This window comes from Schistocerca gregaria, chromosome X (genome assembly GCF_023897955.1).
Source record: "Schistocerca gregaria isolate iqSchGreg1 chromosome X, iqSchGreg1.2, whole genome shotgun sequence".
NCBI lineage: Eukaryota > Metazoa > Arthropoda > Insecta > Orthoptera > Acrididae > Schistocerca > Schistocerca gregaria.
Window position 1 is genome coordinate 280,874,959 of NC_064931.1, and position 15,710 is coordinate 280,890,668.

The following is a 15,710-nucleotide window of genomic DNA, read 5'->3' on the forward strand; positions in this document are numbered from 1 at the left end:
TTTCAAGCTGGTAGTTTTTACCACCTGGTTCAACATAATGCAGTACTTAATACATTGGTACGCAGGGCCATCATCTTCTCATACCCTGGAAGGTTATCAGCTGAATTAGCCCACCTAAAAGTCACCTTTCACCAGAATGGTAATAGTGACAGGCAGATCACATGCAAGTTGCACTATTGGCCAACTGTGAATCAGGTGAATGATGAAAAGAAGGTGGCACTCAAGTCTACACCACTATTGCCTTCTACACAGAGTATTTCCTAAAAGATTGGTTGTATTCTGTGGATACATGGTGCAAAATGTGTTTTTCGATCACCATCTAAGATTGAGCCCTTTCAGTGCCTGTAATGGATGGTTTGCATGTGACCACTGTATCCCTTGCAGCTGCAGCATGGGACACTGGTCACACCATCAGACTGGGGACCGGTGAACTGACATAAAAACCACAAAGTGACAATAGCTGAGAAAATCCGCTATTGCACAACAGTTTCTTGGCACCGATCATCCTATGCTGCATAACAACACCGAGATTATGGTGATCATTAACTTCTGACAATGGTCATCACTGTTGGTTGTGTGGTTGTGCATGTTGTTTATGGTGTGTTGTCTTTCTGCATATGCCCCACATAACAAGGTTTTAAATTTCCTTGCACAGCTCTGTCTCACTGCATTTGAGTTTTGGAACTGATGGAGTTTATACCTGTCGAACTATCAGCAGTTGTAGAAAACGTTGCAAAGCTGCAGTCCTGTAAGTAGTTTGAATACTTTATGAGCTGAGAGAAATTAAAAGTTTCACAAAGTTTGTCTTTATGTGGTGGAAATGTACCGCTGCTTATGTAAGTTAAAACTTCGTAAGTAGAAGAGTGAGATTCCTACACGCACTTTCATCTTCATTGTGGTCTAGACACCACAATGTTGTTCCAACATTTTCCAGAGTTATGCATCATAATAGTTCTCCTGTTGCTGCTCGCTTAAAGCAATGCACTAGTTTACATCTTGTTCCTAAAAGGCTCCATTATACTTGTCTGGACGGAGCATCTTAGTCACCGTATGATTGAGAATTCCATTCCAAAAACTGTCCAGTATTCGTCTCAGGTTGAACATTTCCATGACTCAAAGTGTAATGTTGAGTCTCCATGTTCTGAGATCAATCTAACAGAGAAAGCTTTGGATGACACAGCTTTATCCATGTTGAGGAAAGATTTAAACATTGCACCCATGCCCTAGCATTTACCTGTCGATCTTGTTAGTCCTGCTGACCATACTGCTTTTAAACTAAGTCTTGATGCTGTGGAGAAAGTTAGGAGAGAAGCGTGCCCTACACTGACTGGGGCTCCTACCAAAGAGTAATATTAGAGCAGCTGAGGGGATTGATTTGTATTCACTCAGGGTGTGTCCTGATATTGTTATCTTAACTGTGGCCAAGAGCAATGCTACGGTTGTGTTGTACAAGCAGGATTTTGTTCAAAAGATGCACAGTTTACTATCTGACCCAGCTTATCACGAACTCAATGCTGACCTGACAAAGCATCGAGGGGAAGACTAATAACGTCCTGAAGAAAAGTTAATTGTTGCAAGAGACAATCAAGAGTCTTAACTATCATTGTGCTCTTCATTCAAAAATGCCGTGCGGGAACTTCAAGACACAAAATTCTTTCCTGTTCTGATCGCAACTTGTACATACTCAAATATATGCATTTCCCCCCAAACCGGTCCTTCCTACTGCTTCAGATTGTAGTTGGTCTCTAAGATTGTCCCCACTTTGCTCATCTTTGATCTCTGCCCCCCCCCCCCCCCCCCCAAAAAAATCCTCATCTTTGCCTAGATATAACGTCCTTCCATTCATCTTTATTATTGACGAGTCTTAATGTTACACCTACTTTATTTTTGAAATTATCTACCACACTTTTATATATTTTACCATCATTGTCCCCTACTTTTCTTTCTTTTACTTCAACTCCCAATTTCAATAATCTCTCCATTGAGACAAAATTATGCTTTTATTGTAAGCATTTTTCCTGACTATGTTTCCAAGACATTCTGACTATGTTTCCAAGACATTAGCTAACGATGTCATTCATTTGCATAAATTGTATGTCCAACACTGTCAGTCACATTTAACCAGTGATTTTAAAAACTTGAGACATAATGTTGTTTAATGTTTATTTCCCTGCAGCTATCACATAAATTGTGATGTTTTCTGATAGAAGACTAGATCTATTCCATGGATTAATCCACCTATTTAGTTGAGGACTATAGCAACTGAAGGCAAAAAGCTTAATATTCAATTTAAAAAATTCACCTTCTTACCAGGGCAAGAAAATATCCAGATCATACATAAATAGACAATGTACAAGACTCTAATCTACATACATAAAATCTGGAGGAACCTATACAAAACACTACCGTGTTCTGACACTACATCTGGTATGTAAGGCCAAGAGTATGAAAGGGTCTTTTACAGCATTAAGCCCAACCCCCAAAAAACTGTTAAGTCCCATAAAAAATTACATTCCACAATGGAAGAAGACATTATGATGCTGAAGTGCATGACAAACTATGTTACCTATATGAACTGTTTAGAGTAAGTGACCGAAATGAAATAGTGACATCATTAGGCTGGAGTGTAACACAAAAAACTTCATGCTATCAGAGCAATGGAAATCTGGAATAAGAATTCTGATATGGGATTTCCTGGTACACAACGCAGATGTGTACTGTTGGCTACCATCTCTCCATGTTGCACCATGTAGATGCAAAACATTAGCCCATAGTGTTTGCAGCATCTCCTTCAACCATAACAGCCAGCATTCTGCCCTGAGCAAAACCACCATCTCGCAACCCGAAGAAAGAAGAGGTACAAGGTATTAAGAATCTTAATCCCGACAGGAGTATATTGGTACTGCCTGCTGACAAGTGAAATGCGACTGTCATAATGACGACTAAACATTATGAGCATATGATCTGAGATCTATTAGATCCAACGATTTATCAAAAACTAAGCACAGATCCAACACAGTTTATTACAGAGAATACAAATCAGCGAATCAAGGTGTCTTCTCCACCGGTGGACATACGGAGGAAAATGCACAACACAGAAGCCCTACCACCTTGGCAGTATGAATGACCAAAGATCCATATGAATAACATTCCACTAAAACTGACTGTTAGTGTTCCTGGCTCACTGATGTATAAACTGCCTCTCTGCTCCAGCCCCACATGGGAAAGCTTGACACATACATAAAAGACTCAGAACATTTCTTTGAGAAGCTGAAGAGACAAACTTGCATCAAATGACATTCAGGCCAGCTTTGATCTTGTTTTTTGTTTACGAAAGTGCCACTTAGTGACTCTCTGGGCACATGAACAGCTGAAAGGAGTTGCCATGGGTAGTCCACTTAGTCCAGTGGGGTCAAACTTCTTCATGGAACATTTCGAAGCACAGGCACTGCACTTGGCACCTTGTAAACCTAAGATGTGGTACAGATACACCAATGATACCTTCATTGTGTGGAGTTATGATGAGGAACAGCTCGGTGACTCCCTAATACACTTGAACAGCCTCCTTGGCAACATGAAATTTACCATGGAAGTAGGAAAGGACAAAAAAAAACTACCATTTCTAGAAATGTTGGTCACGAGGGGTGGTGAAAACATGGGACACAGTGTGTGTCAAAACTGACACACACAGACCCATACCTGCACAAACTATCAACGACCACCCAAGCCAGAAAAGAGGAACGATTAATATGCTCGTAATGCAAGCAAGACAAACACATGAGCCGCAGCAACTCAGATGCAAAATGCAACACCTCAAAAGTGTTTGAGCAGCAATGGGTACTCCACAAGTTATATTAGAAGTATAAAAGAGTCACTCAGCAAAGTGACACATTAGGAAAAGAAATGTTGGATACGACCTTTCTGCCGTACATTCCCAGAGTGACAGACCGAACTGGCTGTCTATTGCTCAAACATGGCATAAACACAATTTACAAACTGACAAAGAAGATTGAAAGTGTCTCAGATTGGTAAAGGATAAAAGGGACCCACTTGCAATGTCTGGAATGTACTGCATACCATGGACATGCGCGAAAGTTTACGTTGGAATGACTCAACGATCAATCAACACCACAATCACAGAGCATCAGTAACATTGCAAGTTGGGACAGGTGCAGAAATCGGCCGTGGCAGAGTACACACTGTAAGAGGCTGACCACATAGTGAAATTCATCGAAACAGAAGTTCTGACTGTAGGGAAGAGCTATCACACCCACATGTTCAGAGAAGCTATAGAACTGAACTTTCGTAAACAAAGAAACGACATCAAAGCTGGCCAAGATGTCGTTTGATGCAAGTTTATGCCTTCAGCTTCTCAAAGAAATGTCCCGAGTCCTCTATGTATGTGTCAATCTTTCCCATGTGCGGCTGGAGCAGAGAGGTAGTTTATGCATCGGTGAGCGCGGAGCACTAACAATTGGCTTTAGTGGAATGTTATTCATATGGATCTTTGGTAATCCATACAGTCAAGGTGGTAGGGCTTCTGTGTTGCGCATGTTCCTCTATATGTCCATTGGCAGAGAAGACACCTTCATTCACCGATTTGTATTCTGTGTGATACACTGTGTTGGATCTGTGCTTAGTTTTTGGTAAATTGTTTTGTGTAATAGGTCCCAGATCTTCTACTCATAATGTTTGGTCTTCATTACAACAGTCTCATTTCACTTATCAGCAGGCAGTACCAATATACTCTTGTCAAGATTAAGATTATTAATATCTTGTACCACCTCTTCTTCAGGTTGCAAGATGGTGGATTTGCTCATTGCAGTATCCTTGGTTGTTTTGGTATTTCCTCTGCTCTTTCATTGGGAAGGGACTGAATAGCTGCTTCGTATAAGCAATGATGTCCTCCGAAGGTATAGCTTCAAAAAGAAAAAAGAAATCCTCAAGGTAAATGGATCCTGGTTTCCTGTGCTGCAGCAAATGACCGTTGCAGGTAGCAAGAGAAGACCTGCACCAGAAATGAGTGCAGAGAAGCCCTCGGATGTTGATGCACCAGGTACATATACTCTGGCCCCAAGCTTGCCTCCAGTCTACCACCAGCAATGCCAGCCACTCATGCTCATCAGATGAACATTGGCCAAAGAACCCGACACAGAAGCCAACCATCAGTTCATAAATTTAGGTAGTCAGAAAGGGATTTGAACTGCCATCCTCCCTAATGAGTCTCTGGTCTTACAACAGGACTACATCACTTTGTCTGTATTTCAAGAAAACCAAAGTGACACTTCAGAATGAAATCTGTAAATGAAACATACTACTTCACAATTATTTTATTTTTGTTTGACAGAGTAACTGTTATAAGCAACAATTATGTCACTACATTAAATAAACAGTAATAAAACATTTATTGAAATCAAACACGCAAGTTGTCTTATTTGGTATGCTCTTTATGCATTTCCCAGTGTATATGCTGTTCTAATAAATAATGGGAATAAGGACGAGGAAATTCGTATAAAACTGTGAATGTTTCAACAGGTAACACACCGTCTACTCACCCACAATTTTTGATGCCCAAAGCTCGTGACACTCCCATGATATAAACTCACAAAGGACAGGGTGTAGCTGCACAGGCCAAGACCGTATTGGAGTTGGTACAGGAAAACATACTATACATAATCAACACTAATGCCACTGCCAGCCAGAAAGAACTACCACCATTATGTACTGACAGCACAAAGATGAAGGAGTGAGACAAACTATCCCTATGCTCTTTTACCAGAGAAAAAGCACACTGACCAATATAGGCAAAGTGGCAACTCAAGGAATCTGATAGACTTCTACATTTTGTAGACTCAGATTATCCTTTGCATACCTTGAAAGAGTTCTTACTTTGGGAGAAAATCTGATCACACATTGAACACCATATTTCTTCAAAATATGACCAAGCTTGTATGAAATGCTCCCTGCAGAGGGTAGAAAAGAGTTTGACTTAGGAGACTCCTCCTCCACTTTCCTCACCCTCCCAACTGACACTACTACCGACCTGCTGTAATGTTTGAAAGTACAAAATTATATGTAGTACCACTAAATTGTGAACAGTGCAGTCTTATAAAGCATGCCCAGGTATTAGCTCCTACTACTCTGATACACTGACAGTGAGCAATTGCTGTGTTGCTTTTCATATTGGCTAAACGTTGCATACCTATTCAAAGAAAAGGTGGTTAAAATATGATTAATATCTGCATGTGAGGACGTTAGATCCTGGGAATCTAAGAATTTCAGGTTGTTTGTTTCTCTTGTACAACCAGTCAACGGATACCTCAAGAATGGTCAAAAATATAGAGGAAGTAGTAGTTTCTTGCGAACATGCCCTCCTTGTCATCACGTGCATGTCATGGGCTGAATGCCATCCTGTCACTATGGCATCACAGTGAGCCAGCTTGCATGCACATTTCTGTGAAGATAGCTTATCTTACACGTAGAACACAACTCCTTCTGAAGCTTAAAAAAAACCACTAAAATAAAATTGTTCCTAATGAGCAACAAAGATGAATGAATGACTTCAGTGAAGCACGAAATATGCACGAAGTCCTGCTTTGCTTATGTCTAAAATTTTGCATTGCTTGTGGCCATTTTTTGAAGTTTCACTCAACTTGTAGGTAATCAATGACATAAAATGCTGACGACAGTGAGAACAACAGTAAACTGCGTGAATGATACATCAAAAGAAACTGCCACTAGCTGCCAAGTGATGGGGTATCAGCATCAAAGCCTCGTCAAAAATGCCAAATAGCTGGTGTATTTAAAACCTTCTGTGCCCTTTTTGGTATCTGTTGAGCATTGTTTTAGTTTAATTGCATAGACAAACCCTAAACTGAGGTTGTATATCCAGGCCCAAAAAGCAGATATATTCCACCTGCTTCCCATGACCTGTGACCATACATTTCACGAGACCTCTTGAGCCTTCGGCATTCAAATTCTTTAGGTATAGGAACTGCATAATATTAACTGTTAAGATAGCCACTGTGATATTTTTTTACTACCAGAAGAGTGTTGTTCAAAACTGGAAGATAACACCTTTAACAGAATACTATACTATTGTTGCCGATATTAGTTTTTTATAGTAACATATACATGAGAGGTAATGCCAGCATAAGTTTGACAGAGATATGGTATATTACGTACTTTCCAAGAACCACATTACAAAAATGGAACTTCAGCACAACAGGCCTACTGCGCAACACAGTCTAACAAGACACTATTTGTAAGGAGACTGAAGATAAATAACATGTAGTTCCCCTGTATTTGGCTTTATCAAATATACCTCTTCTGTGTTGTCTACTCATAATTAAAACTGCTTGAAAGATTACTTTAACTACAACTAAATAAACCAACCCTAAAAAAGCAATCTGATATTTTTATTAAATCAAATTACTTAATAAGCAGCTAAAAGTTTACAATTCTCATGCAGTTATGGTAATTTTTACTGGTTCAAGTTATCACTGCCCAAATAAGATAACATAAAATAACAAACCTGGCACTCCATAGATGCGCAATGTCCTTACATCAGTCAGTTGGCGCAACTCTGTGATGTCTGGTGAGAGACGAGGGCAATGAGACATGTTCAAACAGCGCAAGCTGTGGCATTTTGTGACAAAAAACAAGTCACCAATTGTTTGTATGCAAGAGAGATCTAGTTTCTTTAGGTTTGGCATTTTCTGTAGTATGCCACACAAGAGATTACTGCTGAGAGAACAGTTTCGAAGATTGAGGTTTCTCAGTTTCCTCAACTCTGCCAGAACAGAAAATGATGTAGCTGGGACTTGGCACAAGCCAGACAGATTCAAGTCAACTAACTCTGGGCAGTGCTCAAGAAAAGATACAGATGATATACACACACAACCACCCAGATTGAGTGTTTCCAGCATTGGCAGTCGCTTCAAAATATGATCCATATGTTCCTCACGCACTGTTGTATTCATCATCGACAGATGTCGCAGACCTGAGGGTAGCAGAGCAAGATCAAAATAGAAATACTTCTCGTCGGGAGACCATTTGCTCAGTTCAAAATGTTGCAGATTGAAGCAATGGCGAACAAATGATGTAAATGTTATTTTAGGGCAAGACTGAATAACAAGTACATCAAGCCCAGGTGCAGCTTTACACACATACTCCAGCGCCTCTGAATTTATGCTGGTGTTGCAGATGCGCAGCGACTGCAAATTCAAATTATGGTGCTTAGCCCAGAACTGTATTTTTTTCAAGAAGGGGCAGTGCTCAAGTGTGATATCTCTCAAATTTTGACACTGCTCATGGATTAAGAATTCCTTCATTTTTGAATGAACAACAGACAAAACACGTAACTCGTCTCTGCGACCAACCATTTTCCAAGACACACAAGTACATCCAGAGATTCTTAGCTGCTTGAGTTCTGGACATGATCTCAATGACAGAATAACCTCACTACCAGCACAGCTGTCATACTTAGCATCTGCTGCACTCTCACTACTAATTCGCAAAGAGCGAAGAGATGGAACAGCGCCTATGGAAAATGTGTGAGCCAATGCTTTCAAGCTGGACTCTGTACGCTTGATCATGTCGCGGTTCAATGGACCAGGAGGTATTGTCACTGAAAGCCTAAGTAAATTCTGAGTCTGAACTGCAAGACAATTCTCTAGCCCTTCATCAAGAAGGCGGACATCAACTGACAAAGTTTTTGTCATAAGGGTACCAACTATGGAATGTATTGTCTTGTCTGTCAAGTTTGGAAGCTCAACAGATGCCCCAGCCACATTCAATGACATCCTGAAACGATCTCCTTTAACAAGATTAAGATAAATTAATGCAGGCCAGACCCCTGCAACTAATAAAATGTCATCCTTTTTCTCAATTTCCTCAACATCGTATCTCTTCCCTTTCCACAGTCTTGTGTCCTGGAGCAATTCTGCCCAGCGCCTGCATACATTTGCAGCTCGAGCCAGCTCATAAACTGACAAGTGGGAAAATATTTTCTCCAGTATTTCATTAGGTAAATGATGCACTGTCTTCTGAGTTGAGAACATTTCTAACACCTGTAATCAAGAAGAAAAAGTTGTTTTAGAACCCGTGCCAAAACATTAAGGTAATACTGAATGTTACAAATACAAAAGGCAGAACATTGTGTATGTTCTGTACTGCAGAACATATACAATATTGTGCTTTTCATCTATAATTATTAAGTTGTTCTACAAAACAGTGATGGAAGAATCAGTTATTATGAATACATTGTACATACAATACTTAAGTTGCAACATCACTAAAATTGGAATTGCAAAACTTTATTATTTTCCCAACAATTTCAGTGCAGCACCTCTGTATAAAGCTAATCCATAATAGCTTATTTTTCTTGACTGTCAAATAATTGCATATTTTTTCAGTAAGTTCTTTCACTGCTATGTCATATTAGGCACTGAAGACTGCATTTGAATAAATACAAGATTTAACAAAAAAGATCTTTTGTCACTAATGTGATTCTGTAGAGAAACAGGAACAAACGAGGAGGAGGAGGAGGAGGAGGAGGAGGAAGAAGAAGAAGAAGAAGAAGAAGAAGAGTGAAAAGTAGTAGTTTAACTCTCAATTTCACCGAAAATATCTTATACCATTCCTGACAGATAACAATGACGTACATTTACTGACCAACTATGAGTGAACCAGCAAGACAAAACACAGGCTTCAGTATCAATAACCTTTTTTCCACCTCGTCAGGGTTGCCGCAAGTTTCCCCAAGTGAAATTCCTTGGTTTCCAGAAAAGTTTTAGCATTTTTCCTTAACAAATTTTGAGATCTCAAGGGTAAGAGAAGACATAAGTTAGCAAAACAATGAACAGTCTTCTGTATTTCTAAACAAGTGAGAAAATCTAAAAGTACTAACATCAACATCTTTTTTAATGAACTGTTTTTGGATGGGAAAAGCAAGCCAAATGGTATGTGTTTCATTAAGACCACTTTTGTTATTTTATTTAAATAAAGCTCAACACATTTTGTTGTCACAAGACAAAATACCTTCACTGCTTTCAGAAACAGCCACAGAAAGAAGTAGACCTCTTGAAAGAAATGTATAAGGTGTGGAAGAATTGTGTAAACCAACACTATAGGTGACTGCCAATAAAATGTTGGTTCTACTGTGTCAATTACCATCAGTTATTACCCACTGTGTTGTCTATTATTCTATAGGTACTGTGTGATTTTTCTTTCAAGAAATACATGAGTACATAGCATACAAACTGCCAGCGACTGCCATAATTTTCTTCCTCTTATCATCCATACTTACTAACATATAAACTACTTTCGAAGTGGCAAAATGTGCTAGAACAAATAAAATGTCTAATTGCCCATGGCCTCTGGCGTGTCGAGGAGCACCACAATTCTGGGTCCATGGATAAACCATGAAAATCCACCAATTACGCCACACACAGACAGACCCGGCCTGCAGGCTGATTGGTGAGACCAGATCTGATAGGCAGGGCCCGCACATTAGTGGGAAACTATGGGCTTGAGATCGGCAAGCCCGATCCATTAGATGTACCCGCACAAATGGTCTGCGGTTTTGGCCAGTCATGGAAGTCCACTCGTGTGGCCAGCTATTCACATGTCACAGACACCATATTGATGAAATGAGACCACAGTGATCACCCATGTAACAGATAACTTCTGCAAATACTCTGTGAATCAATGAGGATAGGTAGCAACTCACTGTAAAGATGATCACTGAGCCACATAGAGGCACACAGAAAGACAATCACACTCTCACAACTAAATTTTTGGTCATAGCCTGTCAGAAAATGAGCGCGCAAACAAATTCACAGAATCACTCAGACACAAGTCATGGATACATGACCGTTGTCTCTGGCTTCTGCGTCAACTACCTCAGATAATAAGAACCAAACAAAACACCCCTCACTCCTCCCCGCCTGTCATCAGCAGCTGCTAGGATAGTAGCAAGTAGCGGTGGCAGCACTGACTGCAAGTTGAGGGGAGAGGTATTAAGGGGAAAAGTAGTACGAATAAGTGAGTAGGGAAGTGGCGCACTTACTCAACTGCGCCTAGCCAGCAACGAAGCATGACACCTCAGTAATCAAACAATTTCATACTACTGAGACAAAAATGAGATTTTTCCAGTTTTTCGTTCAAATTTCCCTGAAACGTTTGAAATTCCCTGATTTCCAGAACTTGAGGCAACCCTGCTCGTCCACACAGTCCTTTCACTGCAAAGTACTATAGAATAGGGGCTGCACCAATTTTATCCACTTCCCGAAAAGTAGAAATTTAATTTATTCCACATAAAGTAATGAGGAACTGAATTAAAAATGGTTGTGCTGTTCAGAGTTAGTAGGATTAAAACAAGACGGTAGTCCACTACAATTTTCCACACGAAGAATGAGCAGTCACATATTTCATTATTTATTTATATTTGACGATGAACTACAGTTTCAAACATTTAAATTTATTCCTGAAATTCAACCTAACCACAATAGATACAAATGTACCACCTAAGTTTGGTTCAGTCCAAGGAGTGTGCTCAGACAACATAAGCGGTGCAGCAACCACTTACGGTAAGTTGCAAATCCAGGTTAGAGTCTCAGTCTGGCACAAGTTTTAATTTGTCACTTTAGGTAGAATATCTACCATGGACCTTGCCGTTGATGGGGGGCTTGCATGCCTCAGCGATACAGATAGCCATACCGTAGGTGCAACCAGAATGGAGGGGTATCTGTTGAGAGGCCAGACGAATGCATGGTTCCTGAAGAGGGGCAGCAGTCTTTTCAGTAGTTGCTGGGCAACAGTCTGGATGATTGACTGATCTGGCCTTGTAACACTAACCAAAATGGCTTTGCCATGCTGGTACTGTGAACAGCTGAAAGCAAGGGGGAAACTACAGCCGTAATTTTTCCCGAGGGCCTGCAGCCTTTACTGTATGGTTAAATGATGGTGTTCTCTTGGGTAAAATAGTCCCCCATTCGGATCTCCGGGCAGGGAGTACTCAGGACGACGACGTTATCAGGAGAAAAACTGGCGTTCTACAGATCAGAGCGTGGAATGTCAGATCCCTTAACCAGGCAAGTAGGTTAGAAAATTTAAAAAGGGAAATGGATAGGTTAAAGTTACATATACTGGGAATTAGTGAAGTTCAGTGGCAGGAGCAACAAGGCTTCTGGTCAGGTGAATACAGGTTTTCAAATAGGGGAAATGCAGGTGTAGGTTTAGTAATGAATAGGAAAATAAGAATGTGGGTAAGCTACTACAAACAGCATAGTGAACGCATTATTGTGGCCAAGATAGATACGAAGCCCAAGCCTACCACAGTAGTACAAGTTTATATGCCAACTAGCTCCGCAGATGACGAAGAGATTGATGAAACATATGATGAGATAAAAGAAATTATTCAGATAGTGAAGGGAGACAAAAATGTAATAGTCATGGGTGACTGGAACTCGACAGTAGGAAAAGGAAGAGAAGGAAACTTAATAGGTGAATATGGAATGGGAGAAGGAATGGAAGAGGAAGATGCCTGGAAGAATTTTGCACAAAGCATAACTTAAACATAGCTAACACTAGGTTCAAGAATCATAAAAGAAAGTTGTATACATGGAAGAAGCCTGGAGATACTGAGAGGTTTCAGATAGATTATATAATGGTAAGACACAGATTTAGGAACCAGGTTTTAAATTTTAAGACCTTTCCTGGGGCAGATGTGGACTCTGACCACAATCTATTGGTTATGACCTGTAGATTGAAACTGAAGAAACTGCAAAAAGGTGGGAATTGAAGGAGATGGGACATGGATAAACTAAAAGAACCAGAGGTTGTTGAGAGATTCAGGGAGAGCATTAGGGAACAATTAACAAGAATGGGGAGAAAGAAATACAGTAGAGGACGAATAGGTAGCTTTGAGAAATGAAATAGTGAAGGTAGTAAAGGATCAAGTAGGTAAAAAGATGAGGGCTAAAAGAAATCCTTGGGTAACAGAAGATATACTGAATTTAATTGGTGAAAGGAGAAAATATAAAAATGCAGTAAATGAAGCAAGCAAAAAGGAATACAAACGTCTGAAAGATGAGATCAACAGGAAGTGCAAAATGGCTAGGCAGGGATGGCTAGAGGACAAATGTAAGGATGTAGAGGCTTATCTCACTAGGGGTAAGATAGATACTGCCTACAGGAAAATTAAAGAGACCTTTGGATAAAGGAGAACGACTTGCATGAATATCAAGAGCTCAGATGGAAACCCAGTTCAAAGCAAAGAAGGGAAAGCAGAAAGGTGGAAGGTGGAAGGAGTATATAGAGGGTCTATACAAGGGCAATGTACTTGACGGCAATATTATGGAAATGGAAGAGGATGTAGATGAAGATGAAATGGGAGATATGATACTGTGTGAAGAGTTTGACAAAGCACTGAAATACCCAAGTCCAAACAAGTCCCTGGGAGTAGACAACATTCCATTAAAACTATTGATAGCCTTGAGAGAGTCAGCCCTAACGAGGAATTAAGTAAGAATGCTGGCTTCAGACATTTTGAATGGTAGCTTCTCTTTTTTTAATTTGTTAGCAGTGGTCTTCAAAACTGTAAATATGCTACCCTTGCCCAGAATCATTCAGATACCACAGGGGCTCAAACTCATGATAGCATGATGGTAAAGTTTTTTCAATTCCATTTTAATGGTATCAAGTAGCCTAGCACAAGGCATGTAACTGTTACCCCTGACTGGGAAGTACTGAGCTACTCTGTCCAAAACTAACAACAAATGCCTACCACACGCAGTAGCTGTTCACAATTCGAAAAACTCGTTTTTTGTAAATGTCAAGTTTGTCCAAACTTCACAGTTTTCTCAACTGTGTGTTTTACACTAATATGAATATACTTCACCTTAATCTTCCTACATTATTCATTACTGTACTCCCTAATTTACAAATCTTTTCTAAGTGGATCATGGAACGTTTCCTCTGTATGTAACATTTTTCACTTCGGATTTTTTTTTTATGAACACATTCTTTCTAATGAAATCACTTCAATGAGGAGCCTTCATAAGATGAATGTTAAGTTTAGTATATTATAAACCTTAAGCTGCCTTGTGTTTCTGTTGAGCATCATCATCGGCATCATCAAATCATCATCCGGTGCTCGCTAGAGTGCTCTTCCACCTTCAGCTTTTCTCATCCAAGCTTATTCTGCTTATTTGTGTGTTCAACCTATTCTTCGATTAGCTCATCCTCTCATAATGAGGAATCCAACACAATGTTCTTAGTCCATATCTTGTAATAACATGCAGAACTTCCTTTTGCCGACATAGCACACGAACTCGACACGGCATGGAGTCAACTAGTCGTTGGAAGTCCCCCAAAGAAATACTGAGCCATGCTGCCTCTAGACGAGGGGCGTTTGAAAAGTCCGTGCAAAAATAAAAACTACTTACATGTTTGGTGTAAACTTTTTTTATTTTTCGACAGTCCTTTTAGGCTTATACACTTTGTCCAACACTGTTCTAATTTGTTGATTCCTTCCAAATAATAGGAACTGTCTAAATCTGCAAAATCGCTGTTAGTTGCTGCGATCACAACCGCCATTTGAATAAAATCTTTGTTCCGCCAGCCATTTCTGCAAATTGGCGAACAAATAGCAGCCCGAGGGAGCCAAGTCTGGAGAATAGGGAGGATGTGAAATGAGCTGGAATCATATTTCCATTAATTTTGCGACCACATTTGCTGAGGTGTGTGCTGGTGCATTTTCATGATGAAAAGGACTTTTTTGTAGTCCAATCGCCGGCATTTTTCTTGCATCTTGGTTTTTCGAATGGTCCAATAATGATGAATAATATACACCTATAATAGTTTTACTCTCTTCCAGATAGTCAATGAGAATTATCCCTTTGGAATCCCAAAAGACAGTCACGATATTCTTTCCAGCCGAAGGAATGGTCTCCTTTTTTTGTGCCCATTCTCCCATGGTAACCCACTGTTTAGATTGTTGTTTGGTCTCAGGAGTATAGTAATGTATCCATGTTTCATCCAGTGATGAAATGATGCTTAAAATCCTGCAGATTCTTCCTGAACAGCTGCAAACCATCCTTGCAACACTTCACACGATTCCGGTTTTGGTCAAGTGTGAGCAATCGCGGAACCCATCTTGCTGATAGCTTTCTTATGTCCAGTTTATGCAAATCTTCAGAAATCATTGATAAAATCCATGATAGGGTGATGAATGACAGGAGTCTTAACCTCCACAGGACGTCCAGAACGTTCAGCATCACTTGGGCCCAAATGGCCACTCCGAAAATATTGAAACCACTTATAAACTGTTCTAATCGAAGATGCAGAGTCACCGTAATGCTTATCAAGCTTCTCTTTAGTCTCCTCAGGCCTTCTGCCTTTCATACAGTAATGTTTAATCACCGCGCGAAATTCTTTTTCATCCATTTTTTGATATTCACTTGACTTCCTTGATTCACACGAATGCCAAACACAAAGAAATAGAACAATATGGTTGAAACTTGGTGTGCATTCTTCCCGAAGATGCTACTAACTAAACATGACCTCGATACGTGCCAGTGGTGCCATTTGTTGGACTTTGCGCGGACTTTTCAAGCGCCCTCGAAGATGTCTATAATTGAAAAGGTGCTGGTGCAGGATTTTGTGGATGAACTGGTCTCTCGATTATGTCCCTTAAATGTTTGATA

At 40.0% G+C, this 15,710-nt stretch overlaps 1 protein-coding gene across 1 annotated transcript in view; it reads right to left on the reverse strand.

Moving 5' to 3' along the window:
- LOC126297975 (uncharacterized) overlaps positions 1 to 15,710 on the reverse strand; it is a 63,002-nt gene that overhangs the window by 27,273 nt on the left and 20,019 nt on the right. Inside the window, exon 2 of the mRNA XM_049989288.1 lies at positions 7,535 to 9,071. Coding sequence (XP_049845245.1) covers positions 7,535 to 9,062 — 1,528 coding nt within the window. The 5' untranslated portion in view covers positions 9,063 to 9,071. The remainder of the gene's footprint in view (positions 1 to 7,534; positions 9,072 to 15,710) is intronic.